Source organism: Melozone crissalis, unplaced genomic scaffold (genome assembly GCF_028551555.1).
Source record: "Melozone crissalis strain CALT ecotype California unplaced genomic scaffold, PUWL_Pcris_2 ptg000005l_1, whole genome shotgun sequence".
Lineage (NCBI taxonomy): Eukaryota > Metazoa > Chordata > Aves > Passeriformes > Passerellidae > Melozone > Melozone crissalis.
Genome location: NW_026535783.1, coordinates 58,366,398 through 58,394,221, shown reverse-complemented (window position 1 = coordinate 58,394,221; position 27,824 = coordinate 58,366,398). Strand labels below are relative to the sequence as shown.

At 46.4% G+C, this 27,824-nt stretch overlaps 2 protein-coding genes across 2 annotated transcripts; both read right to left on the bottom strand.

The window, feature by feature from the left end:
- Window positions 1–18,394: 18,394 nt before the first annotated feature.
- On the bottom strand, window positions 18,395–21,129 carry MCIDAS (multiciliate differentiation and DNA synthesis associated cell cycle protein). Its single transcript, XM_054289635.1, has 4 exons — window positions 20,928–21,129; window positions 19,535–19,749; window positions 19,279–19,389; window positions 18,395–18,877 (listed from the first exon to the last, which is right to left on the bottom strand). Exons 1-4 carry the CDS (start codon window positions 21,127–21,129, stop codon window positions 18,395–18,397), a joined length of 1,011 nt encoding a protein of 336 aa, XP_054145610.1.
- Window positions 21,130–22,972: 1,843 nt separating this feature from the next.
- Window positions 22,973–24,359, bottom strand: CCNO (cyclin O). Its single transcript, XM_054287714.1, has 3 exons — window positions 24,099–24,359; window positions 23,830–24,015; window positions 22,973–23,699 (listed from the first exon to the last, which is right to left on the bottom strand). The coding sequence occupies exons 1-3, from the start codon at window positions 24,342–24,344 to the stop codon at window positions 23,214–23,216; spliced, it is 918 nt and encodes a 305-aa protein (XP_054143689.1). The 5' UTR covers window positions 24,345–24,359; the 3' UTR covers window positions 22,973–23,213.
- Between the last annotated feature and the right edge of the window lie 3,465 nt (window positions 24,360–27,824).

The following is a 27,824-nucleotide window of genomic DNA, read 5'->3' as shown; positions in this document are numbered from 1 at the left end:
CCTGTGTCTCAGTAGAATAGTGAAATTTTCTGTATGAAAAGGATGGCTAGAATTAGTGGTGTTCTTTTCTTGGACTAACACTGATTGAAAATACCTGAAGTGCTTAAAAACGTTTTCCATTAAAGACAGCCACTCAACTGTATAGAAAAGGTGAGAAATTCAAGAATATTTTTTTTTAAAAGAGAGGTTTTTTTCATTCACTTATTGAATTAATTGAGAATATCAAAAAAATCTATGAAGATTGAGTAATGATACTGATGTAGAAGATTAAACGAAGTCACTCTCAATAGTGGCAAACACCTTTTTGGAAAGGAAATTAAACTAATGCGTGACAATTTTATCCATCCTAAATTTCAGAAGCCAGTTAAAGACTATGTAAAAGTCTCATTAGACCAAACAAGCCTGCTGCTGGTGTTTTAGACTGGCCTCTGTACTGTTTGCCATTGTCCTGCAAGATCCCACATCAAATCTGTGAAAACAGTGCCTATTTTTATGCTGAGATCCTGCATTTTACTCCTATCTCCTCCTGCATGTAGAGTGTGAGAATGCATAGTGGGACATGTCAGGTGATTTTTGTCACACATCTTGGCTGCTTTGATGGAGCAGGAAGGGAACTGAGATATGGACCCCCTCCCCTCACTGGGGGCAGTCGATGGTCCATGGAACTAAGTGTCAGGACACAGTGTTTTGCCCATAAATGGTGGATATCTTAATTTGAAAATGTACAAGTCTAAAACATCCACATCCGTTCATGTGAACTACAAAAGCTTCCTGGATTTTGTATCACTGAATAAAAAAGGGTAGGTATAAGGAAATGTTAGGTGATGTTAGTGGAAGATCCAAAACAATGCCTGTTTTAGTCCTGGTACTGCCTGAGAGTAATTTTTCTTATGGGAAATTTCACCTGGGTCCTTAAACACTCAAGATAAACAATTAGGCATGATTTTCTTGTTTGGAAGGGAGCAGGAGGGAAGCAAATGTGTGCACCTTGTTTGTGACTCACTCACTAAAGCTCATATTGTTTTCCAGAGGACACAGTGTAATCTTGAATGTCTCAATGCCAGCATTAAGATCAAGTGTCTTTCCTGGTATTCAGAAATAGCATGTGATATTAGCAAACAAGTGGACAGAATTACTTAACTCATGGCTTCCTGAATCACATTCACTCGAGTCCTAAAGAAAGAAGATTTTGTCTGAGAAAACAGTCATGGATCTTCTCATTCCACTATTTAGATGCAATGCAGTGACACAACCATCTTCTGAAGAAATTTCAGTACAGTTACCGTTCAGTCCTGATTCTACACTGTTTAAGTTTTTCAAAATTTACTGTTAATTAACATTCCTCAACAAATTAACATTCCTCCTTAACAAAAACTCTGTATGTTTGTATTACTTATACATCATGAGACATGCCAGCTCTTGCAATATAATATTTAGGGCAGACCATTAATAAACTAATCACCCCTTTCTTAAAAGTATGTTACAAGTCATCTGGTAAAAATGAAGCATCTAATGGCCAAATCTACACAAACTTGGAAAAGCAAACAAATAAAATGAAAGTCAGAATATGTTATTCAAACAAGCATTTATCTATAGTCAAAAGCCAAGGAAGTAGTGTGACTGTATGTCTATATAAATACCCACTTAGAGTTAATTTAAAATACAGCATATAAAAATATAAAGTCCAACATTTTAAAGAGATTGAAACCTATTTCTTGGATTCTTGAATAAACTCCCCACTTTAAGATTAAACTTCTCTCCTATGATGCTTAACAAATGTCAGTCCATGAGTATTAAAGTTATTTTATTTCCATTTGAGCATAATTTATTGCCTCTTTCTTCCTAATCCTTCATACCCATCTCAAGCTTCCTTCACTCTGTCTGAGGTATCCCTATTTTCCAAAACAAATACCATTGAAATGTGAGCTTCTCTTTCCAAAAAGTTGTCTGACAGTGAAAATATTCTAAATCCATTTCAGTCACCAGTAGTATATGTTCCTGTAAACTCAAGTGAAATACTTGTTTGCTGAGCCAACATGTCAATGTTTCTTCAATATTTAGTGATGTAAGAGAAACATACTCATATTGGGTTCAGACATGAATCTGTAACTTAATATTTACATAATTCAGTAGATTGTTTATAAACCAGTTGGGGTTGCTGTATAACTGTGTAAAATATAACTACATTTACTTCTATACTCTCAGTTACACCTTATTTTAAACCCTGCATTCACTCAGTCTGCATAACCTAGCACACTTCCCTTAGGTCAGGGGAGCCAGGCAGGCACTGGACCAGCTAGGGACCAACAAGATGTTTAAACAGCAGTGTTTATATTCTTGTCTGGACTGTGATGTGCTAATCTGACAGTGTAGTCAGTTGCTGGTGTGTGAGGAACAGCTAACTAACAGTACACTGCCTAATCACCACACACAGCAGTGGGATGGCAGTCACTCTGCACACCTTCACCAACACGGCTGCTCTTTCTCTTCACAGTCCATGGCACGGACAGCAGCTCCTAGATAAAACAAGAAACAGCAAAGAGTGTCGTTGGCACTCTGTAGATGTCTAAAGGGTCAAGATGAGGATGAAATTAACACTGATGGCTGTGCCAGCAAATTTGGAGAAGCTCACAGTGTAACATGAATCAAAAAGGTCAATGTGCTTCCAGCCTTAATCCTTCCACATGTAGTGCTATGTCCTGTTCACACTGTTTGGTTGGTGAGGCTATGTGCAGTTGTTTTAATGCATTAATGTTAACAAATTAAGTTATCTGGAGAAGCAATGAGAGAGGAAAAACTCTAAGACTGACTTTTTAAATCATATACAATGGAAAGGTAATTATTTTTCAGATATAGTATTTAGAAAGTTAGTGAAAGTGACTTTAAGCCGTTGAGGACTCTAGTTACTTGATTAAAAACAAACAAACTAACAAAAAACACCTCTCAAAAACTATCAAGCTGCATTTGTCAAATAATACTATCAAAAAAATTAAAATCAAACATAAAGCATACACAAAGTTTTTAAGTGTGCTGCTTGTGCTTTAAATAAACTCCCAAGATTGAATTTAATTTTTTTTAAATATTTGAATTATACCTGGTCCAGGTATTTAAAAACTTCCTATTACCTTGGTATCTAAAAGTAGATGAACACTAGAGTCTAAATAAAGAAAAAAATTCTCACTGTTGTTAGAATAATGGAAAGATGCAAGATACCACTTTTATTTACGTGACAGTCAAAGAAAGCAATAATCAGGAGAAACAAAAAGATTTACTTATACAAAAGTAGTAGCTGTCCATTTTGATGACCAAGGTATGTGGGAAAAGAGAGCAGCTGCATGTTAGCTGCTGTCAGAACTTCAAGCAGCCAACATACACTGCCGTCCCATCACACACAGCTGCACCCCCTGCACGAGTTCCTGCAAGAATCCCTGCACCTTCCAAGGGAATTGCCTTGGAACAGCGGCGAGCCAGCCCTGCAGCTGGTGACAGTGTAGCAGTGACTGCTGCATTACGTACAGCAGTCAACTAGCAATACACTGCCTACCAGACACAGAGCCCTTACGAGGGAGATGCCTCCTGAAATAATATGCCTGGAAACATTCCTTATTTTTGACCTAAATCGAGCAGTATTTACCTGTTTTAAGGTTCATGTTTCATATGTATATATGCACAAGTTCAAACAGTATATAGTGTCAAGAGGTAAATGTCACAGGTAGGGGTCTGACTCAGGAAGACCAGAGAAAGAGCAATAGTATAAACCTCCTGTGGCGTTCCCAGGCTGTCCAAAAGGAACTGGATAGTGTTGCAAACAGTTTCTTGTCATAGTTGTAGGAATATAGACCTTTACCTCTACATAATTTGTATCATGTAGACTTACTCCAGTCCTTTTCTCTGTGGGACATTTGCTTATGGCCACTGTTGCAGCCCTGCCCTTAGCCTAGATGAGCCCAGATTCAAACACTGAGTAGTCAATTTTATTTTAAATTAGAATAATCATTGGTTACTCCATAGTCCAGCTTACCTGCAGGTTACAAGCCACAGCATACCTCTCTCTACAGCCACCTAAAGGAAAACAAACAAAGGTTTCAGCACTGAAGCTTATTAATTTAGTCTAGATGGAGGTAAGATTTTACCTCCAACATCCATTTTGATTGAAAGTCCTTTGAAGTCCCTCTGGAAAGGAGGTACTGAGTTAGACACCGTTTAAAAGCCAATTAATATTGTATTTGAAGCCTTCACTTTGTTTCTTCAGAAATGGTCTTAAATCACTCAAAATAAATCTTAACTCGATACAAAACAAAACATGAAACATTTACTTCCTTGAGTGCTGCTGCTGTTAGCAGCCACAGAACGTACGGGCTAATTGAGTTCTTCTTGTTCCACAGCAAAAGGCAGCCACCTCTGAGTTTTCCGTGATGCTTTTGAATGAAACAATATGGAGTGCAGCTAGCAGCTGTAGACACATCAGGGACAACAGCCAGCTAACGTGCACTGCCACACTGTTACACTCTCTTCAGTTTTGGCCATTAGTTCCCCTTCACCACCAAACCCAAAGTTTTGTCTCCCAGAGCTCAGTCGTTGCTCACTTCAGCAATACGGCTTTTCCCTGAGGGATCATTTACATAAAATACATATGTTGAAGCAACATCCTCAGCATGCTAGAGATTACATTTCTATGCTATCATATCTAATGGCAGAATGAGTTATCTTCTGCTTCAGTGTTTTTCAGTATGGTCAATCTCAAAGACACCTTCACCTCCCACTCCATCAGTTTGCATGCTACAGTCTTACCTGGTTTTGTGATTCAAGTCAATTCCTTAAGGCACAAGATGCCTGTATTTTACCTATTGATTACAGTGAAGCAGTTATTTTTGTGATTAAAAAGTTTCCTACCTAGGTTCCTACCATACTTGAGAGCTCTTTGTTGTGTCCCTTATCATATAACACCTAAATGTCGGTAACGGAGTTTGCAGTGCCAATGGAAAGAAGTTCTGCAGATCTATACAACCCCTTCAAACAGAGCAAGTAACTTTTGCTTTTGAAGAGTAAGCAGTCCCTCTAGTGCACCAGGAGAGAAGCCCGAAGGTGGTTTTTTTTCCTCCCCTGAAGGGATGTCTATTGACCATAACTTGCGGGTTTTTGACTTTGCAGATACTACGCTCGAGAAAGTGTCATAAGGACTAATAGAAAACAATAGAAATTACACGTTGCGGGGGTTTGTTCAAAATCACCTACTTTCCATAGTTTCCTTCCCTCCTTCCTCCCTCTGTCCCCCAGAAAGGCGCAGTGGAACTCTCAGTTCAGTGCGTACAAAGGAGTGCAAACCTCTGTGTCTGTCCTTACCTTCGCTGCTCTCCGTGGGCTTTGCTTTCTGCTCCACTTCAAGTCCTTTCCAATCGTTCTCTTCGCGTCATGCTTGAAAAAAACCACAGAGACACAACACTTAGCAACCGCGCAGCTCAGTTTATTCACCCTAAATCACCTTCCCTCCAGCCTCGCAGCTGGCGGGGCTTCCCTGGGAGCCACGGCTCCAGGGCCAGTTCAGAGGCACCGAGGAGGACCGGTCCTCCCGAGGGCTCGGGCAGCCCCTGCACCCCACGGGATGCTGTTACCAAAGCAAGTCCTCGTCCCTCCTGCTCGTCCTCCGGCGGGTTTTTCTAATTTCCGCTCCGTCTCTGCCGGGGCTGGCTGAAGCCGCTGCCGCCACCTCAGGGGAGGTTTCCTGACCTGGGGCAGGATCCCTCCCGGGGGGTGGGCTCCGGGCAGGTGCGTGGCAAGCAACTCCTCTCACGGCAACCCGTGCGGAGGGAAACTTATAGCCCGGCCGGCCCTCGGGGCGCCGGTCCCCGCGGGGAGGCGGTGCCAGCTGCTCGGCCGCCCACCGCACCGTTCCGTGGCGCCGCACGCCGTCCTTTAAGCATCCCGCAGGCGCGCCCGCCGCGGCGGGAAGGGCGGTCCGTCCCGCCGGCGGGCCCGGGCTGCGCGGCGGCGGTGCCGGCTGGCGGCAAAGCGCCCGGGCTGCGCGGCGGGGCCGCGCTCCGCGGGCAGGGCAGGGCGGCGGCCGTGCCAAAGAGCCCTGGCTCGGCATCGGGCTCGGGCAGCCCGCCAGACCGACGGCCTGGGCCGCCGACTCCTGGCCGAGGCCGCTGTGCCACCGCCCCAGCCGTGCCCCCTGCGGCTGCCATCACTCGGCCGTGCCGCCGTCTGGGGCTGCCATCATCACTGGGCTCCTTCTGCCTCGGCAATGGGGCTAGGGCAACAACTTCACAGAATCACAGCTTCACAGCATCACAGATTCAACTAGGTTGGAAAAGACTTCTGAGATCATCAAGTCCAGCCTACAAACTAACACCACCATGTCAACCATACCAGGGCACTAAATCCACAGCATCCAATCCATTTTTAAACACCGCCAGGAATGGTGACTCCACTACCTTCCTGGGCAGTCCATTCCAGTGTTTAATTGCACTTTCCGTGAAGAAATTCCTTCTAATGTCCAACCTAAACCTAATGGCTGAGGCTATTTCCTCTTGGCCTGACACTGGCTGCCTGGAAGAAGAGACCGAGCCCCACCTGGGCACAGCCTCCTTTCAGGCAGCTGTAGAGAGTGATAAGGTCCCCCCTGAGCCTCCTTTTCTCCAGGATAAACACCCCCAGCTCCCTCAGCTGCTCCTCACAGCACTTGCGCTCCAGCTTCACCAGCTTTGCTGCCATTCTCTGCCCTGCTCCTCAGCACATGCTGCACAAACCCCTCACGTCTCACATCAGCTGCTTCCCACTGCCGCTCCGCCTGCTGCGAGGAGCCGGGCAGCACGCACGGGGAGCCAAGTGTGCGGGGCAGCGCCGTCCTGAGGCACCCAAGCCGGGCTGTCTGAAGCGGAGGGCTGAATGCAGTGGCGCCTCGTCAGACGAGGCTGAACAAACGGCATCGCAGCCTCCTCCAAAGCAGGTCCCCAAACCCAAAAGCGAGCCAAAGCCGCTCTGCTTCACCACCATCTTACACTACCAGATTCCAAAAATAACCTGCTATCATTTGCTTTTACGTGACAGGCAAAGGGAGAAGTTGTAGGAGAAAGTGTGAAACGTCGCTTAATGCCAGCAGGTGAGTTGTTCCTGCATGTGCTTTATGGAGTTCGCATGCCGGAGGGACAGTACACATTCTTAGGCACTCAGTTCATCTCAGAAAACCTGAGCACAAATTTGATAGGAGAAAGGTAAAACAGTCGTTTGTTTTGTTTTGTTTTGTTTTTAACGATAGAGTTTAGTTAAACGAAAGAGGTAAAAAGAGAAGAGTTACTGGAACAGGTAAATATGGGTTTTTCCAAAGTAAGTTCATAACCATTCTTTTTCAGTCCTTGTCATAATGTCAAAATTCGGGGTGTCACCATCTAGGTTTTCAAGAGAGAGATGCAGGCGGACGCAGAGCATGTAAAAGAGTACATTTTCCTATTTCTAGCTTTTGGATGTTAGAAACAGCATTAAAAGTGTTCTTTTCTAAGGCTAAGAAATAGAGTACCACTTTTTAAAATATGCTGAATGTATTCTTCACTTTCTTACTGTTTCTGGAAACCAGGAGAGATTTTTCTAAATTTTACAGTGAAAAATAATTATTTGAACCAATAAAAAAATTATTCTGCAAAAAAGTTTCTCAAATAATTTCTTATTTCCTACCTAATTCTATTTTGGAGCTGCATGCTTCACATCTGCAGAAAAAGCACCGTGTAAACAAGATGCTGGAGGACTATACTGATGCATTTGTAATAAGCAATAATTAAATATCAGTTGATGCAGTTGTTTTGCCAAAACAAAGTAAAACTATTTCAAAAACCTGCCACCTTATTAGGTCCCTTTGTGCTGGTAAGGACACAACAAAGCACACCCAGCATACAAAGTGGCTGGGTCACTCAGCACCTCCTTAACGCTTTCCGTAAAACAAACAGCACACAAGGCGCTGCTAGCATAGCTTCACAAAGGGCTGCTTGCAATGCTTCAGTTGCTCGTTTAACTGAATGCGAATTTTTTCCCTACAAGACTCAACGTTTAACGCGAGCAGCCAAATATCGCCACCCTGCCTAACAGCAGACTCCGGCATGCGCTGCAAAGCCAGCTCGCTTGAACACTCAATAAATCAGCAACACTCAAGTGAAGTGTATTGAACTGTTACCTATCAGACCAGCGTTTGAGGCTCTTGACAAACCTCTTTCTCACACTGAAAAGTTTCTTTCAGGTGAGAAAACCTGTAACCGTGCAGTTTGTTTGACAGTGGGAGGAAAGAGGTTGCAGTTGAGAACTTTATGGCTGTAAACTGGAATAAAAGTCAAAAGTCTTTCAAGTCAACAAGGTTTTTTGTTTGCATGAACTAGAATTGGGATTAATAAATGCTGAGCAAATCATTAAAGAGGAAATAATATGACCCACTGCAACTGGTGTTACAAGCAATGTTTCCTACCTGGGAACCTTCAGCTCACGTATGCACACATGCACAATGAATGGATTATAATAAAAATTTTTCTATAAAATTTCTACTGAACACTGATTAACAATGGGATATATGCCAAGACATTACCTTTGGTAGCAGCCTTACGGCAAGTAGCTCCCTAGGTGAAGTCAGTGGTAAATAAAAATAAGCAGGAGTGCAATGGGGAACTCTGAACTTCTCTGTGTTTTTTGAGGAGTATGTGTTGAATTGTCAGGAAGGTATTATAATACCAGGGATATCCTTAATACATTCTTCTTCACTTGAAGCACATAATATTCTGGAAATTATGTGCTAGATAAGAGATTTTTTGTCACTTTGAGATTGCAACTTAAACAGAGATTTGTTTTAAAAAGTTGTACACAACTAAGTGTATCATTTCTATAATGCTTCCAGCACCTCACTGGTATGTCTACAAAGTGAAATTAAGTCACTTGGGTTAAGTGTCTTCATTTCTTTCTCACCATGTATTAATTTTAGGCTCCTCGTTATGGAACCTATACAGCCAACTGCTCAGTTATTTCATTTAAGTACTAAAAACATGGCTAAAACTTTGTAGCTCACGGCAAAACATTCCCAAACTGGTATGTAAGAAGCCATGTAGTTTGTCCTCACTGGCAGCAGATGGTGCTGGTATGTTGTGCCCGGTACTCCTTTGAAAGCTGTTATTCAGGTTATCAATACCGTCGTAACATTGATTTTTCTCATCCATTATCCCTAAGGTCTTCTACTATAAAATTGCCGTCATCATCATGTGTCAGAATTTATCGAGATAAAATACAAGTTTGTAGTTTGAAGGTGAAGTTTGGACATCAGCAGCAATACTCATAACAATTAAGAGCTGACTGCAACAACACTTTTCAGGAAAAGTTGGATTCATCACATCCAGGCTGCTGGACAAGGACCACTAACATTTTTACGACCCAAGAATTTCTCGGCATGAAAGTGAGGGTGCTCCTTGCCAAATGACTGCTGACAAGTCGTGCTGGCAGCTTACACCTGATCCAGGCAAGCAGGGAGATATAAAGGGCAGATCACAGAACACTGCCTTAAAAGCAGTAGATGGCAAATTGTCTCCACGACAGAGAAAGAGAGAAGTGAACAAAAATGGTCTTTTAGGTAAGTTTTTAAGAAACATTTGCTTAAATAAAGGCCTACTTTGAGAAACCTGGCTAGCTAAGGGACTTAAATATCAAGGGCATATTGGATACTTATCAGAGATGATGTAGTCACTGCCTGTGACACCCAGGATAAACCAAGAAAGGTGTAACAAATTGTGTTAAGAAAAATATCACCATTTACAGTGTGAGGAGTCTAATTAAGATTTATCACCAGTTTGAGTTTTGAAATAGATGGGAAAAAATGTTGAACATACAGAAGTGAAATTTTTTTTCCATTTTGCAGGAGAGATTTCTGGGAACCAAAGCCTTCAACTTCTGCCAAAGCAAAAAATTACGTCCCAGCTTTGTCAAGTGCTCACTGAGCAGAGATCCTGAGACACGAGAACATCTCAATATTTCTTCCTGTTTTTCTTCACCATTCTCTCTAGATTTTCAGCCAGTATACAGAAAGATCCCAATCTTGTTGCCTGCTCTGTGCTTAAGCTCCTCTGAGTGGGTTAGAGGAACATTTCTCACAGCAGTATGGACAAAGCCCTGGGCCTTTCTAAGTGGCTGACAGTTGTACTAGATGGTGGTTCTCATTTATTAAAGGGGGCTTTGACCCTCAAGTATTTCTACCTACAACAGAAAGCAAAGCAAGCAAGGGGAAGGAAGGAATCAGGAAAGAAATGAGGACTCAATTCATGTGGCTGTTCTCATCACATCATTTCACACTGCAGTGAGCAGCTGTTGTTTAGACTCCAGAATGAAATATTGTTGACCAGGTAACTGGAATATTCTGGCAATGAACTCAAAGCTTCCTTTTAGCTGTACAAGGAACTCAAAGCTTCATTTTAGTTGTACAAAGGAGAGGTAATTAAGAGGGCAAGAGGAGGAAATAGTTCCTGCGTCTTTGCTGGGGCTTTCATTAAAACCAACAATTAACATCTCAGTCCAGTACTCTGCTCATTACAAATCTCCCATTACATTTATCTTTGCCTGCACAGTAAAAGTGACTGTGAACATGAGGGGAGTGATCTCTAGAAATAACTATCCACTATTACTCTTCAGATGAACCCCAACACTCAAACATTAAGGAAAATTACATCTCCTATGCAAACAAGTGAGAAAATAAAGAAAAAAACCCATGTAACTGTTAGTTGTGTGCTGCATTCTGTCATAATAAGAATGCATTATGTGCATAGACTGTCGTATTGATTACTGGCTATATACAAATACCTCTGATTCTTGTCCATTTGTGCCACACTTTTTCCTGTATCTAAACTTCTTTTATTTCCAACACTAAATTTAGTAAAAATAATCCTGGTTGACAAGTATATGAGAGTAGATCAAAGCTCTATTTCGCTCAGGGAGGAATTTGTGTCACCTGTTAATTTCTGGCTTTATTGGTTTAAAAAGAGGTGGAAACAAAAAACACCAAGCAAACCAGGGCACCAAGGGATAAGTGCATTTTGATAAATTGTATTAATTTTCATGTAACACACAGCTGACTCCCAGGATTTTCAGTTTTGATGTGACCTTCAGCTTTCATAAAACAATAGTCTATTTCTTCCTCAGCACCCTACAGTAATTTCCTTGTTTTGCTTTTCCATGGACAGATCAAAAGCTGTCCTGCTAAGTCATTCATCCCAGGCCTTTCTGCTGAGTTTCACTCTTCAACGTGTTCTCCCTTTTTTTGTGCACACCGCTTATCCATTTCAACACACCACTGCTACTGTTTAAGTCAAGGTTTACAATATGCTGGGATTCTGCACTGGCATTAGAGCGCATACAAGGTAAAGCTACATTTTGTTTAGCCTTGGATAAACTCCAACTGAACAAAAGAACCTCTGGGTTCATTGCCAGCAGCCAACTGTGTGGCTAAATAATATTTCATCCTGGAATCCCGAGAGTCTGGATTAATAAACTGCCAAAACAATACTCAGACTATGAGTGGTTCTTTCCAAAGCTTCCCTAGCAGCCTCCATTGATAGCACAAGACTTATTTCTACATTACTAGTACCAAACTGTATGTTACTGTACAGTTAAGTATTGAAAAAAGTAATTGCAGCTCCAAATAATTATGAATTGCAACTATATCCAAGGCTTCAGGCACCTGCTGCAGGTGATTCCTCTCATGTTGTCTTGGACTCAGGGCAATGTATCTAACACTCTTTCCTGGATAAGGGTAATTCACCATACAGTTAAAAAGCACTGTCATCCCTCAATGCAAGTAATTGCTGACAGCTTCAGCTTCAACACCTATGAGTTCCTGAAATGCTGTTATGATTTCAGGAACTTCATATGACTTGCCATGGAAATAAGTCCCTGGTTTCACTTCCAAAGACTAATATTTAGGGAATCGTGTCCAACTGTATTTTCAATATAGTTGAATGCACAATCTAAGTTTTCAGTTAAAATGGTTTTTTAGGTTCGTTTTTCAGTTTCACTCTTTCAAAACTGATTAATTTACAATCATAAGATCAAAATAGATCTTTACAATCTACAAATTTACAAAGATAATATCCCTCATCTCCCTATTGAGATAAGGACTTCAGCAAACCAGGTGTGCAGTTTTTAGTTGAGACAGGTTAGGTCATATTCCCAGCACTTACAAACCTAATGTTGAAGAAACCCAATTTGTACCTCACTCTGTAGGAGATGCTCATCTATTTCAAGTCTTCCACTTTTTTAGGCTCTAAAACCATTCCTTGATATTCAGGGTGTAGGTATAGGTCAAATAATCTCTGTCAACCCACAATTTGTATAATCCCTTCCCCTCACAAGAGATACAAGTCCATTCCAGCTCCTCTCAGAGTTATTGTGAGTGTCTAGTCCTGCAAGGGCCTTGGAACTGCTGGATTCCTGGTCCCACTCAGAGGCCCCCTGCGACAAAGGAGACTGTGAATTTCACTTGGAGATACAAATTTGACCACAAAATTAGAAAGAGAGGAGCACACTACAAACATACGAAAAATGGAACTACACTAGAGACAATCAGACCAAAGAAGAATAAAATGGTATAACTTTTTTTTCATAAGTATCTCTGTATCTGTTTTATTAATAATACCTTTTACACAAAGAGGTCATTGTGAGAGATTCAGCTACTGATTTTACCCTCATCTCTTCCTTTCCTGTTTGTTTTGTTGGCAAACTACTAGTTGGTCTGCACTGCACACCCTAGAATATCCTGAAGTATGCGTTGTCCATTGCTCCAATCATTGCTTCAGTCATGTGAAGGCGTATTTGATAGCTCTAATTAGAATTCTGAAGAATGGTGTATGGAAGTGCTGGGTGCCTACCTCTTATCACCTAATGCAACCACCCCTAGGGCACCAACCAATTGCAAAGAAAATAATACCAAGGAATTTCCTAATAGAAAAAAGACCTCATTTAGGGCTATTAGAAAGCTCAGCAGTGGCATGTCACGGGTTCAGTGGTGATTGTTTAGCACTCTTTACCACTCACCTTGAAAAATAGTGCAAAATTTCCCAAGGCCAAAAGCTGTTGAAAGTCAAACTGAAATATGTTAGGAAAGTTCCTGCACCTTTTTCTGCCTGGGATCTACCTGAGTTAGGGAATTACAAACATACAAATCTTTAGTGACAGACAGAGAAAGCCCATTAGATCACAAACCCTTCGATCATGTCACATTAAAGAAGAATGATTTCAGATGGAGTCCTGAACTACAACAAGCTTTTGAACACGTGAAACAGGAGATTGTTCATGGAGTAGTCCCCGGGCCAGTTCAGGACAGGATAAGATGTGAAAAATGTGCTCTACACTGCAGCCAGCAAAATGGTCCTTCCTGGAGTCCCGGTGAAATGTGTCCAGGAGACTCAAGGATGAGCCCTGGAGTTCTGGAGTCAGGGATGCAAAGGATCTGAAGCTGTCTACACTCCAGCTGAAAAAGAGATCCTTGCAGCTTATTATGGGATTTGAGCTGCCTCAGAGGTGATTGGTAGCAAAGCACAGCTTCTTCTGGCAGTGCCAGTGCTGGACTGGATGTTCAAAGGGAAAGTGCCTTCCACGCATCATGGCACTGGTGCTATGTGGAATGAATGGATTGCTCTGATCACCCAGTGAGCTCAAATAGGAAACCAAATCACCCAGGGATCTTGAAAGTCATCACAAACTGGCCTGAAGGTGAGACTTGTGGATTATCATCACCAGAGGAGGAAAAGGTTGAACATGCTGAGGAGGTCCTACACTACAATCAGCTGCCAGAAAATGAAAATCAACACACTCTCTTCACTGATGGTTCCTGATGTATTGTAGGGACAATTTGCAAGTGGAAAGGTGCTCTATGAAGCCCTACACTGTTGAGGGACAAGGTGGATCCAGTCAGTTCACAAAGCTGGATGCTGTCCAGCTGGCTTTAGATGTCGCTGAGTGAGAGAAATGGCCAGTGCTCTACCTCTACACTGACTTGCTGATGGTGGAAAATGGACCAGTGGAAAAAGACAGGCAGTGCAAAGGGAAACCCATCTGGGCTGCAGAAGTGTGGCACCTCTGCCCAGGTGGAGGAGCTGGCTGTAAAGTAGATCATGTAGGTGCACAATACCCAAGAGCTGGGCTACTGAAGAATATCAAAACAATGGAGAGGTGGATCGAGGTGCCAAAGTTGAAGTGTCTCAGGTGGATCTGGACTGGCAACAAAAGGGTGAATTATTTCTGCCTCAATGTACCCACGATGCCCCAGATCTCCAGGGAAGAGATGCAACATCTGTGATTGATGAGTGCACTTAACCATGGACACTCCCTGGTGACCCCAGACTGTGGCAGATTGGTTACATCACACTACCACAAACCCACCAAAGCAAGCTTTATGTGTTTTCAGTGGAAACAACCAGTGGATACCCCTTAGGGAAGACATTTTGGATTAGTCCTGCCTCAAGCAAAGGCAAATACATCCATGAAATTGTTTTTGCTTAAGGACGTGGATGCAGTCGGTGGGTAATGCAGAAGAATGGAAATATGATGTGCCTCAAGGAGGTTTGATTTTGGGGGGAGAACAGTCTGTAATACTGAATTGTATAACATTGCTGGCAGAATGACACTGCCACTGTATGCCATAACTACCATGGGCTACAAGGATGCTCCAGGTCCACCAATTGTGAGCTGATGCAGCACAAAACCAGCCAACAGCACACAAGCCCTCCTGCTCTGGAAGAAGTCTTGGGAGGGTAAAGCACACAATCATGGGCTACACAAACTCAACAGGCATCTTGTAAGTATGGCCATTGACTACAGAAATAATACCTTTACATGTACATTTTTATCTCTGTATCTATATAGATAGACATATGTGTCTATACATATACATATATATATGCCAGAGCCATGTGGATGTCTCTGTCAGAGCCATGTGGGTGTGCCTAAGTCTTTATCTGCCAGGTAAGGGGAAGCAAGGGATTCTCATGTCCAAGAAGGAAAGGGCTGTGGGTGCTGTATTGGTCTCCATCTGAGAAAGCTGTATGACACTGGGTCTGCTCAGTCAGACACCATGAGCACTTTTTGTGCAATCACCCTCTTTTATACACTGTTGTTAGTATGTATTGTTGCTGTTACTTTTCATTCTCTTATTTCATTGTTGTTTCCAGTAAATTGTTATCTCAACCTATAATTCTGCCTTCTCTCTCTCTCTCTCTCTCTTCCTCTCTCTCACCAGTGTGTGGGTGAGGGACTGGAGGACAGGGATCAGTTGCATGAAGTTTAACTTCCAGCTGGATTTAAATCATAACTCTCGCGGGCAATCACAACAACAATTTACTGGGTGAAAAAGAGAATAGACTCAAAATCCAAATTGACTTATTTTAGCAAGTGAGTTCTAATTTTAGCTGCATTATCCACGTAAGAAATCTGGAGATTTTACCAAAAATGAATGTTTTCATGTGTTTTACCAACACATGAAAAACCTTGAAGGCTCCTACTGATTTATTCTTCGTAGTATTTTATTTAAGATATAAAGTAAATATTGAATATAAATAGTCACTTGCTATCAGAGTTTGAACAGGTGCTCGGTGCAAGTCAGACTTTAAGACTGATTTTGCTGTAGCTATGAAATAGTTGTGCCAAAGCAAACTACAGCCTCTTTTGTCCTCATTAGCTTTAGTTGTTTGTTGAGGCTGTGCAATGCAAAATGCAAATAATGGCTGCTGACCAGAAGTCAATGTTTAGAAAAGATGAAGAGTGCTGCTGCTGTCATATGAAGAGGACTGAAAAATGCTTGCCTTTTCCTTGAAGTTAGACACAGGGGTATTTTTATTTAGAAAAATATTCAGGAAAACAAGGGAATGAACGTCAGTGAAATTCAATCTCTCTGCAATTGCTGAAGAGCCAACAGGGGTGGTTTAGTACTGCTGCTGTCGCTGATAGCCATGTTAGAGTCTGGTCTCTACATGATCACCAAATGCCCGAGCCACCTCAATGCCTGCCTGCCACCACACAGGATCTGTGGCAAACTGGCAGGAACATCAGTTGCATCTTTGTGATGGAATATAGGTGGCAGTTGCCTGAACCCATGTGCTACAAAAACAGTGACCAGAGCAATTAAATGACACCAAATGTTTGCCTGCGTTTACATACAATTTGACAATGAACATCAAAGCAAGAACATTTATACTACTGGCATGTGGAGAGTAGCTCAGACTTGTGAATGGGCAATATTTTCTCTTTATGATCCATTGAACAGCCCTAACAAGCCCTGCAGGAAAATGCCATGCTGACAGTCAGTATTGGATATTGTCTTATGATCAAGGGATGAACAAAATTGCTGATTAAAAAAGGCTTTCACAAATTCTAGCTAAAACATCTTGCTCTCATTAGCCAATTTTCAGCCTTCTGATTAATAGATCTTCAAATTAAATAGACTTAAAAGTACATTTATTATCGTTTTCTACTGCTTTTATATTACATCTCAAAATTAATCAAGGATCCTCTTACCATAGAACACTATGAGTAAGAGTAATCAGTGGAAATGCCATAGCAGGTTCACTGAAAAAGTGGGTGAAAACATATTTGTAATTCTGAAAAACTTGAAGTAGCAGCAAGATCAACAGTAGTCACAATCCAACAGGGTGGTTATTTCATTTTTGCATCCACACTTTTACTGTGTCACTTAATTTCTGAGGAATTAATATTCTTATGAGCATTACATAATTGTACATATATATATGTGTGTGTGTATATATATATAATTGTACAAGTATTTTTATGCTATCTTTTGTTATTAATCTATTCCCTGCTGAATTGAGTGCAGACAGAAAGATTTGTCTCTTCTGTCTGCTGTCAAAGCAGAGCTTTCACACAGGATTTTGGCCAAAGTGGGAAAGGTCTTCTGCAAAAATGTATATGTCTCTGAAGTCATCCCAGGGTTGAGGCCACAGCATCCCAGAAAGGGCTTCAGCATAATTCTTGCTAGAAAAATGTCAGTGCTGCAGACATGAAGGACCTCAGATACTCAATGACCACTTTTGCAGTCTCCTAGCAGCCATACCACTACATATTGTGCTGACAACAACAACCACTCGCCTCCCAAATACATCACTGCTTGCCACAAGCACAACAGCTTGCGCAGGGTTTCAACTCCCCTAGGAAATCCACTGAGGTGATGATGTGATGGCAGTTTAACCATAACAAAGGCCTGTCACAGATGGACTGCTGTTAATGTTCATGGACCCATGCAAGGACACTGGAAAAGCTGAATGCTGAAAAAATGATAACTTCACAGGGAGAAAATCCCTACCCTGGGTGGAGCAGCGTGTCACTTGTGTGCCACAGAAATATAAAACTATCGGGTACTGTTACATGAGTGTTATTAGTGGCTTAGCTTTCAAACTGGTGGGTGAAAGGAAATGTTTCTCAGTGAGACTCACAGGAGCATCATCAGACACAGAGATACACACTGATGAAAAGTGTTTGGTATGCATCATGGTCATGGTGTTAGGCTATAAACATATTTCTAGCAGTACACGATATACATCTCCCTCAATCTGTTACTCTTTAACATTTCTCTTTATATAAGTTAGTACCACTGACTAATGTTAAAAGCAGCATGTATTATTCCAAACATTTCTCTTTATATAAGTTAGTACCGCTGACTAATGTTAAAAGTAGCATGTATTATTCCAAACATTTCTCTTTATATAAGTTAGTACCGCTGACTAATGTTAAAAGTAGCATGTATTTTTCCAAAACTTTACATCACTATTCTGTCAGAGATGCTTTCTGCTACCTCTGCTCTAATTAAAGTAAATATGCATACCTGCTGCAAAATTAAGTCTACAGTAAATCTGCACAAACAAAATGGCAATTTTAAGCACCATTTAATCATCATAACAAGTACAAATATACACATACAGTTGCACACATGAACGATACAAGTTTACTTTGTAAACATTGGGTGTAAAATTCCACGATGCAGCATCGTGTTTCACCACCTGGGACGATCCCTCTGCTTTCACACTGGCCAACTCCAGCCACTGTCCTGTCAGCTACGCTTGTCTCCTCAGCTGACTAAAAACCTCTGGATAAAACTGGGCAGACCTTCGCTTAATTTCTACTTCCATTAGCGAGCTACTGACGGCAAGCTGCCGGGCCAGGAGCCCGTACGGCGGCGCGGCGTACGAAGCCCGCGGCGCAGGACCCTCGCTGGGGCACGGTGCCTCTGCCGCGCTCTCCCGTCGCTTCTCCGGCAGCCGGGGGGAAGCGCGAATTCCCCTTTTCCAAGAGAAAACGGGGAGCGCGCGAGGGCTGGGGGGCGCCGCAGCGGCCGCGCTCCGCCCTGCCCGGGCCCGGCTGCCGGCGCCGCGGGCTCTCAGCGCGGCACCCATCGGAAGCGGAGCCCGCCGCCGGCCGTGCGCAGAGTGAAGGCGTTTCCCTGCGGGAAGGCCAGGGTGCGGATGGCGCCCGCCTCGCCGAGCGCGGCCCGCAGGCTGCCGCCCCCCTCCAGCTGCCCCGCGGCGGGGCGCGGCGCGGCGCGGCCGGTGCGCAGCCCGCGGAAGGCGCCGTGCAGGCGCGGGCCCGGCCGCGGGCGCTTGGCTGCGGGGCTGCCCCCCGGGCTGTGTCCCGGGCTGCCCCCGGGGCTGCCCCCCGCGCTGTCCCCAGCGCCGCCCCCCAGGCTTCGCAGGGCGGCGCGACACTTCTCCGACACGGCCCGCAGCATGGCATCCACGCCCTCCGCATCCTCCGGGCCCGTCCCGGCCGGGGCAGCGGCGGCGGCGGGCGGAGGAGGCAAAGGATGAAGAGGAGGACGAGGAGGAAGGACTGTTCCGTCGGCGCTTTGCGGGAGCATCAGCGTCTGCCAGCGAGAGGGAGCGCGAGTCCCGCGATCTGCATCGCGCAGCCCCGTCCTGTTTCGCACCACACTGCGCTCCCCTGCTCCATCCCACACCGCACGGCCCCCTCCCACAGCTCACCGCCCGGCCCCGAACCGTAGCACGCTGACCCCTGCTCCACCCCGCACTGTACCAATCCACGCCGCCCTGCCCCACGCTGTCCACCCCACACCGTCCTGCACCACACAATTCCCACAGCCCCACACTGCACAATCCCATTCCACACCTCCCCCCATCCAGGCCCTGTCCCACCCCGTGCTGCCTCACCCTGCACCCTATTCCCCCCTGCACCCGACATCACACTGTCCCCCAGGGACCACCTGGGCCGCAGGGCAGCCAGGCTGGAATAGTGAGCAGCACTCACGTCAAGGACAGCAGCCAGCTGCCTGGCCTGACTTGCCAGCTCCTTCAGCTGCACGTTGCTCTCCCGCAGTGACACCAGCTCTTCCTGCCTCTGTGTGAGGGTCTCCTGCAGCTACGAAGGACAAATGGGGAAAGGGGTGGTCGAGACAGCCACACTGTCCAGGAGCCAGGGGATGCTGAACACCAGGGCCCTCCAGTCACCTCAACAGGATGTGACAGAACACAGCACAGCCTAGGGAGGGCTTTGGGCTCCCTACCTGGCTGTTTGCCTCCAGGGCATCTCCCAGGGCTTTCTGGTGCTCCTCTGCCAGGTCCCTCCAGCATGGCTCAGGGGAAGACAGGTTCTGTGGGGGAACCTGCACCAGCATGCTGCTCTGCAGCTGCGGGGTGCAGGGGCCAAAAGCCACCTCCTCACCAAGTGAGAAATCATAGTCAGTACAGTCCAGTGGTGGTGGCACTAAGGTGGATACATCTGGAAGGAATAGCCACAAGTGTTAAGTGGAGGTATTCATGTCTGCTCGCCCCAAACCCAGCACACCATTCTGGTTCTAAACATCCCTCTGGAGGTTCCCTCTGGACATGTCCCTCTGAAATGCTTTTACTCTACTGTGACAGCTGTGCATCCTGAATCTAATTTGTCTCCTGTGGGAGAAAGCTCAGTGACAGCTCAGGTCTCTAAGGGGGTGAGCGAGAATGCGCTTCCTCACAGACTGTCCCATGGTGGGACAAGCATGCAGAGAGTAGGCATCCAAAATTCCAAAAGCAAAGCAAAAAAAAGAGGAGACCAAATGTAGCATGACTGCAGATGTGCACACGCAGGTACAATTGGCTCAGGTAAGGAAAAATATCTACTTACCAGGTATAAAATCACCAAGAGTATCCCTGAATTCCTGGAAAACAAACTCTGGCCCATCCTGGAAGCAGGGACCCTGGCAGGGGTGAAAGAAATGATCCAGTGAGCGGGGCCCAGGGCTCAGACCTGCCCACACCACTGCCCATACTGTTTCAACAGTGTCTGCTGCCTGTGCTCAGCACCTTATCACAGTTACAGCATCCCCAGGCGCCATCCCCTAGCCACTTGCAACCCATCTGACACACGGCACAAGATGCTGTCCTCTGCTGTGCCCATTTCACAGGTGGGAAACCTGAGGCTAGGGAAGTTGCCAGCACCCATCTGCTTGAGAGAGCTACCCCTTCAGGTGCCAAGCGCAGCCTAGGCTGTTCTGAACAGTAGGTTTACCTGCTGCAGGGTCACAGGGCCAGCTGGGGTGGTGGGAAAAGTGGGGGCAGAGGCTGCCAAATCCTGCCAGTTGATGGTGCTGAGCACTGGGGACAGTCAGAGACAAAGGTGAGTAGCAAGGGCAGGGGTAGACATAGCAAATGGGGCAGGCCAAAATGAGAAGTACGGCTGGGGAACATCTTCGATGTGCATGGCCAGGTAATGCAAGGCTGGGAAACGGGGTGCAAAGGCACCAGGGAGGATACAGCGGGGTTCACGGAGAGGGGTCATGGCCGGCAGAACACAGTGGAGGGTAAGGTGGGGGTATCACGGCTGGGGAGCACGATGGGCAACACCAGAGGGGCGCAGAAGGAGGAACGGGGAAGGGTACGCGCCTGGGGGTTAAGGCTGTCGGCCGCAGGCTGACTCACCCAGGGCGGGCGCGGCGGCGGCCGGCGAGGCGCCGCTGCGGCGAGCACGGGGCGGGGGAGTCCGGGGGCTCAGGGCGGCCGGGGGCGTCCACGCCGTGTCCCCGCCGGGCCGGGCCGGCTTCTTGGCCGGGCGGGCGGGCGGGCCCTGGACTGTGTTGGGGCAGATACTGCCGAAGGCTCGGCGGCGGCCGCCCTGCTCCATGCTGGCGCCGCGGCCCCGGCGCCGGCCTCGGCTCCAGCTCCGGTGCCGGCGGGCGTCCTCCGCCCCGCGTCCCGCTCGGCGCCGCCCCGCGAGCAGGCACAGCGGCCATGGCGGGGCTGCCCGCCCGCCCTCGCTCCGCCGGGGCGCCGAAACCTCCCGCCGCCGCCCCGCGCCGCGCCGCCCGCTCCCGCGCCCGCGGAACCTTCCCCGCGCCTGCGGAGCCTGGGCGGGCCGAGGGGCTGCCTCCAGGGAAAGGCGAGCATAGCGCTGCCCGCCCCGCCAGCGCGGCCGCCCGGCCCCCAGCAGCTCGGTGCCGCGCTCAGCCCCGCGGCTCTCTGCCGGGCAGCGCGGGCGGCAGCCGGGGGGCTGGGCTGGTGTTTATAATGGTGTTTGTTAAACCTCTCTAAGGAACAGGGTCCGGCTGCGTTGAAAGCCACGGGGCACGGCGGGGGTCGGGTGTGGGGTGTGTTATGTAGGAGAAAAAAGCCCGTCAATGGCATCTTGAATGTAGCGATCCGCGCACCGGGAGAGGCTGCCCTCGCACCGGCAGAGGGTCGCACCCGCTGCTACGGCATGTCCAGCTGAAATCACCGACGGGGCTGGCGGAGGTTGAGCTGCCCTTTATTCCCCCGTGGTGGTCCTGTAGGTATTTTTTATAACAGCAGCGTGGACAAGAGGGCAGGCAGGACTTGGAGCGCCGCCCGGCGTCCGGGTCCCCCCTGCGCTGAAAGGTGAGCACTCCCGAGGGCAGCTCTAGGTCTTTTAACACTGCTTTTGTACACTGATACAAAAGAAATTAAGAAAATGAAATGTTTTACAACACTATGATTGTTTTCTGTCTTTGATTGTGCCAGCCTGCTCAGGAGCGTGCATCTGGATTATAGACCTGCTAGAAAACTAAACAAACAAACAAACAAACAAGCAAACAAACCCAGCTGTTATTATTCCACACTCTGTTTTCCTACACTTATGTCAGTGTGCCTATTTTTTTTTTTTCCTGAGCCATGACCAAGCCAGCGGTGGCAGTTTGAAACAGGTGAAATAAAATCCCATAGACTGGCTATAGAGCAGGTATTTTTTTATCGCAGCACTGGAGGTGCGGGGGATTTCTTCACCTAGCCCACCCACCTTTGTCAAGTGCTGTGGTTTATTTATACAGTAAGTATTGCTTAATGTTGCTATGTTGTTATAACATCATCATATATGCACGGAAACTTATTTACACAATGTTATCTCATGGATATAAATAGTTCTGTACTGTGGTTGTACTTCCCCAATTTAGGTGGTCTTGGAGGTCTTCTTCAATGAAGGCTTAAGGTGTTCCTCACAACTGAACTTTTCAACTTTGTCTTCAGAGCATGCACAGTTATGGTGTTCCTCGGTCTTTCTGGATCTAACTGGTCAAAATTCTTAATTTTGTGGCTAATTTGCTTTACATTTGCTAATTACTAATTAGTACATCCTGCTGCTTCCCAATATAGCTATACCTGCCTATTTTTGAAACTATTCACCTGGCGAGTTTCTGTTTATTTAAGCATTAAGCAACTAGTTAACCATATACTGGCTCCTACATTGTCTAGAAAGTTATGATTCGGGTTATATTGGTATCTTATAACTCAAGATGTACAAGCATCTTGTAACTTTGACTCAAGCTACATAGGCATCACAGGGTATGACACTGTTGGGCGTGTTTATTTTGTGAGGGATTGTGTTAACTGACAGGGCGAATTCGTTATGTGCCAATGTGTTTCCTCTCCCAGATGGGTCTGCCTGCTGCCAGCCAATAAAGGTATAGATGTAACAAACAGAAAAGAGTTTACTCAATATTCAGTTGGTCCTTATGTTATCTTTATGGACCACCCTCCATTTAAATAACACAGTACGTGAGATTCAGTACAATATTTACATGCTTGACTTAAAAGAATACAGCAAAGGGACTGTGCAGATAACATGACACATAAAACCGTTTGAAAAACGCCATCTAATTTTTAAGCTCCAATGACACTAAGGCTTAGTGGATCACACTGCACCGACTTTGTGGAGCACAAACGGCGAGCCAGAGCCGTCTCCACCACCACCCGCTGTCAGCGGTCATCTCCAAGCCAGGGGCACTTCTGGGCCACCTCCGAGGGCAGGAGGAGAGACAGGGACCGCCCGTTCAGAGACACCAGGAGCTGAAGCTGGTCCATGCAGTCCCGCAGGAGCCCTTCTGGGTAGCCGCTGATTCGCAGGTCCAGGGGGCTGCGGTGGCGCAGGAGCCGGTCCGCAAGCCCCAGGCTGCTGGCGGCCAGCAGAGAGGGCGCGTATTTGGTGAAGGCATAGTCAGCCAGGCTGAGCTCCGCCACGCCCGCCGCCAGGCTCCGGGCATCGGCCGCCTCCCCCGCGTCGGCCCCCCGCGCCTCCAGCCGCACCCGGCTGAAGTGCTCCAGGAAGAAGCTGACGGTGGGCGCCGCCAGGTCGAAGTCCAGGCGATGCAGGACGATGCACTCCAGGTTGCGGAACTGCTGGCGGGTGAAGGCGTCGCAGCAGAGGGCGAGGAGCTCTTTCACGCTAGGAGGGTGCACCTCCACCTGCGGGCGGGGACAGGAGTGAGGGCGCTGCCGCCGGGAGCTGGCGCGGAGCCCGGCCTGTCCAAGGCGCCCTCAGGCCGGCCTCAGCGGGCCGCCACCCCCGGTGCGGGGCAGCCGGGATCGCCCCTACCTGTTTGCAGGCGATGAGCAGCGCTGTAACACCCAGGAGCTGGAAGCAGTCGGCGGCCACCGGGGTAGTGGCGAGAAAGCGGTCGAGGATGTTGACGGCCAGGCAGAGAGCCTCCAAGGAGAGCCCGAAATGCCGGTGCACGGGGATGAGCCAGCTGACCAGCTTGCAGCGCGCCTCTGCCGTCACCTACGGCACCGGCAGTGGGGATCAGGCGGGGCCGACCCCGGGCTCCCCCGCCCATTTCCCGCCGCCGGCCCCGCTGCCCCCACCTGCGGCTGCCGGGCGAGCGGCTCCCGCGGCTGGAAGCGGCTCTCCAGCCCCTTGCGGGAGCGGTACCAGCTCTCCCCGTAGTCGCGGAAAGCCTGCAGCTCCTGCGCGTTCTCCGCCGCCGCCGCCGCCGCCCCCGTCCCCAGGCGCCGCCGCCGCACCGGGCGCCGCGGACAGCCCCCAGGGGAGCCGCCGGGCCCCCGGCGCTCCGGAGTGCCGCCGCACCGCCCGCCCGCCGCCGTCACCATGGGGTGGGCGGCCGTGCCGGGTCCGCTCCGGTCGCGGCACTGGCTATTTGAGCAGAGCGGGGGCCGCCAAAGGTGTCACCGCCCGCCTCCCGGGCACCCCGCCCCGCCCGTCCCGTCGTCTGGGCACTTAGGGGATCACCGTCTCCAAAACAAAATCCGAGCCACTGAAACGTCTGTCTCTTCTCTGCCGCTTGCCCTCGGGCAAAAAGGCTGTGGAGTCGCCACGTGCCCTCCCGACCTCAGCCTCCTCGCTCTCCCGCGGCACAGACAGCAAACCAGACAGCTGTGCCGTAAACCCACAAATGCGGCCAGCTGAAGCTGCCGCCTCGATTTTGCCATTACCAACGCAGGCGTCTCTCCAGCTCCTAGCAGTTCAGCTCAGAACCTCGCGAGCTTTAACAACTACCCATCACTGCCTGTACATAACACTTCCAGTACAGGTCACCAGAAACAGCACAGGAGGACAGCAGGGGAGAAAGCCAAGAATGCTGGAGCTCGTGATGCAATCTGGGTCTCAGTTATGCTTTCATCCATGGACTATTTATGTGATGGGGCACTATTTTAAACAGCTGAATGCAGGGAAATTAAAACAGTTCTGCACTCCACCCATTTATAGTGTGCTATAGATGTGGAAAGACCAGGAGAAAGAAAACCTCTTCTGGGTTAAGCACTGGGAAAGATGGCAGTAGGAAACAAGAGCTTCAAGAAGCCAACGACACAGAAGAAACACGGGAGGAGGTGGGAAGTCTACAGCGTGAATAGCAGGAAGAGGAACTCCTCTCCAAAGTGAGGATAGAGACCAGGAGAACATGATGCCTTTAAAAAACAGAAAGAACACATTGCAGACCACAGTTGAGATTATGGTGACAAAGATCCGGAGATACTGAATAGTCTTGTGTCTGACAAATGCTTTGAGAAAAGTAACACAGAAGTGTTAACAGAAGTCTTTATTAAATAAATAGAGCAAAAGAGAAAGTTCATCCACCAAAAAGAATACAGGCACAAAAGTTGCTCATGTGTACTGCAGAAGCAGAAAGCCAGTGTAGCATCTATTTTTTTTGTTTCCTGGGTTTTTCTTTTTTTTTAGTTTTTTCTTTTAAAAGTTAACTGTGCTTAACTGTACACCACAGTGTGACCTCCCTCATTTGTTTTACAGAAAACCGTTGCTCACACAGAAGACCATCTAATTTCCCAGTTATTACAATATATCCCCTTAATTTATTTCAGTCTTTATTTAGGAGATTACAAAGCACAGCATGCTAGAGAAACACAAATAATAACTCTGAATTTCAACATTACCACCTATAAATGGAAAAAAACCTCTCATTTATCACAGTTGGATAAGGGAGAAGAACTCAAACACAATTCACACTTTCCCTAGGATTTAACCATTTAAGACCAACAACGCATTTGCAAAATTCAAACCCAAAAGAAAGAGCAGCTTGCTAATAACTGAATTACTGAGATATTTTTCTATTTCCTGTTTCCAAAGGATACAAATAAAACATCTCAACCAAAACATCAAAAAAGCCATCTCAACCAAAATAAAACATAGGAAATTTGTTTAGGGTACAGATTTAGTTTATATCTTCAATGAATAAAATTTGCAGGTTTTGATTTCAGTGTGGGAATACTGAAGATAAAGTTGAGATCTTAAGATCTAAGATCAAAACTTCCTGTTCAAATGCTTCCTCGCCTAAATGGTGTTTGTCCTGTCTTGGCTGTTGAAATGGCCTGGTAAGGCTCTGGATGGCCTTGGGGCAGCCCGCGCTCCAAAGGACGAAAGGAGTCTTCAGGTTTTTCAGTTCTTCAGTGTTGTTTATTAATTCTTATCTACAATATTTTCTCCCGGCCTGACAGAGGTCCGCACAGCAAGCCAGCCATGAGCACACTGACCTCCCTCGGGGCGGCCGCTTATTTTTATACCAAAAACCATGTGTAAGATATTTACCTTTTCCTCCCAATACCTTACCTTATTGACAAGTGCACATTCAGTAAGAACCAATCTCAAAGTGCCACCATCACCACCGAAGATGGAGGACAAGAAGAAGAAGAAGGACAGGACATGCCCTAATTCCTCCATCTTGTCTCCTAGAACCCCCCTGTACCAAGATTCCAAAACCTGTGTTTTCACTCTATAATTAATCTATCCCTTCACCATTTATCCCCGTGTGATCCTCCCATCCTCATACAGGTGTTGCGTCCAGTGCAGGATCAAAGTCCAGCCACCAAGCACTTCTGCCCACGTTCCAGGACTTCCGAGCCCCCCCAAGGGTTGTCTCGGTGACTCTGCACATCAGGACTGATGTGCTGAGTTCCCACAGGTGTTGCAAAAAAAAACCCCAAAAGTTACTTCCTGTCTCCTATGAAATCGGGACTGCCACTACATTATCATAATGCATAAAAGAATAACAGATATGATCCCCATTACTTCAGAGCTGTTAGCAAAAAGCTTTCCTCTTCCAGAATTGGTGCAAGCTAATGTGCACAAGCTGGACAGCAATACCAGTTCTGCTGTCATAATCTAAATGGATAGGCTCCATGTATTTTGCATTTTTATGCATTCAATTTCCTGAATGCCCTTCCTGTACGTGATTAACCTCTGCTGTATAAAATCTTTATTTTTCAGATTAAACAAAAGTTGTCATCTACACTGTGCTTCTGTCTGTGAAGACAGTTCTTATTTGACTGCAACTGTTTAATGGCAGATCCTCCCCACCAATATATCCCCTATTCTTGAAGCTAAGTTGGCAATTTAAAACTGTACTTCATAATTAGAAATAGTGTGGATAGGTGGAAGGTGAGACCATCTGATTCATTAAACTATTCAGTTAAGGATTATTCAGTATTAAAGAAACAAGAAACAAAGGATCACACAGACATCCAGTCATTGTGGGCAAGTAGAGTAGAAGAAAACTGCCACTGGATGTTTCCACTAGGAACTTCTCTGGTATTTCCTTGAAGAGGGTAAATGTGAATTTTGATCAATAAATGGAGAAAAACCACATGATCATCTCTTGAAGGGGGCCTGGAGAACTATGCAAAACTTAACACACAAAAAAGTATAATAAAAGTTGCAGGAGTTGCAAGGATCAGGGTAAACAGGGAGGAATAACTGTGCGAAGAGGCACATCCCCCTCCTTGGGAGGAGCTGCTGGTCACTACACATCTCGCTGAGCACTCATTCACAGCAGTTCAATCTTATAGAAGCTTATAGAGCATCTTCTCAACACAAATCATACAGAAAAATTAGGACTTCTCTAAGATGTCTTGGTTTAATACTGTAAATTTAGTTAAAAAAAAAAAATTCATCACTTAGGTAACCCATAGGAGAAACATTTGTCTTTTGTTTGCATAAATGGAATTCTACTCAACTGAGATTCAGGATCGAATCTTCAATCATCAGTACACATTGTACTGATGGTATGATTAGCACATTAAGTTAAAAAAGAGAAATGGCTGTGAACAGTTCATAGTTTA

What these genes read in the sequence shown, in the direction of transcription:
- MCIDAS (XM_054289635.1), bottom strand. Translation starts at nt 21,129, where the DNA reads ATGGAGCAGGGCGGCCGCCGCCGAGCCTTCGGCAGTATCTGCCCCAAC. An exon ending in CGCCGCCGCGCCCGCCCTGG is followed by an intron (nt 19,750 to 20,927) that starts GTGAGTCAGCCT and finishes TATTCCTTCCAG; the next exon opens with ATGTATCCACCTTAGTGCCA. An exon ending in AGCTGGCTGCTGTCCTTGAC is followed by an intron (nt 18,878 to 19,278) that starts GTGAGTGCTGCT and finishes TCTCGCTGGCAG; the next exon opens with ACGCTGATGCTCCCGCAAAG.
- CCNO (XM_054287714.1), bottom strand. Translation starts at nt 24,344, where the DNA reads ATGGTGACGGCGGCGGGCGGGCGGTGCGGCGGCACTCCGGAGCGCCGG. An exon ending in CGCTCGCCCGGCAGCCGCAG is followed by an intron (nt 24,016 to 24,098) that starts GTGGGGGCAGCG and finishes CCGGTGCCGTAG; the next exon opens with GTGACGGCAGAGGCGCGCTG. An exon ending in TGCTCATCGCCTGCAAACAG is followed by an intron (nt 23,700 to 23,829) that starts GTAGGGGCGATC and finishes CCCCGCCCGCAG; the next exon opens with GTGGAGGTGCACCCTCCTAG.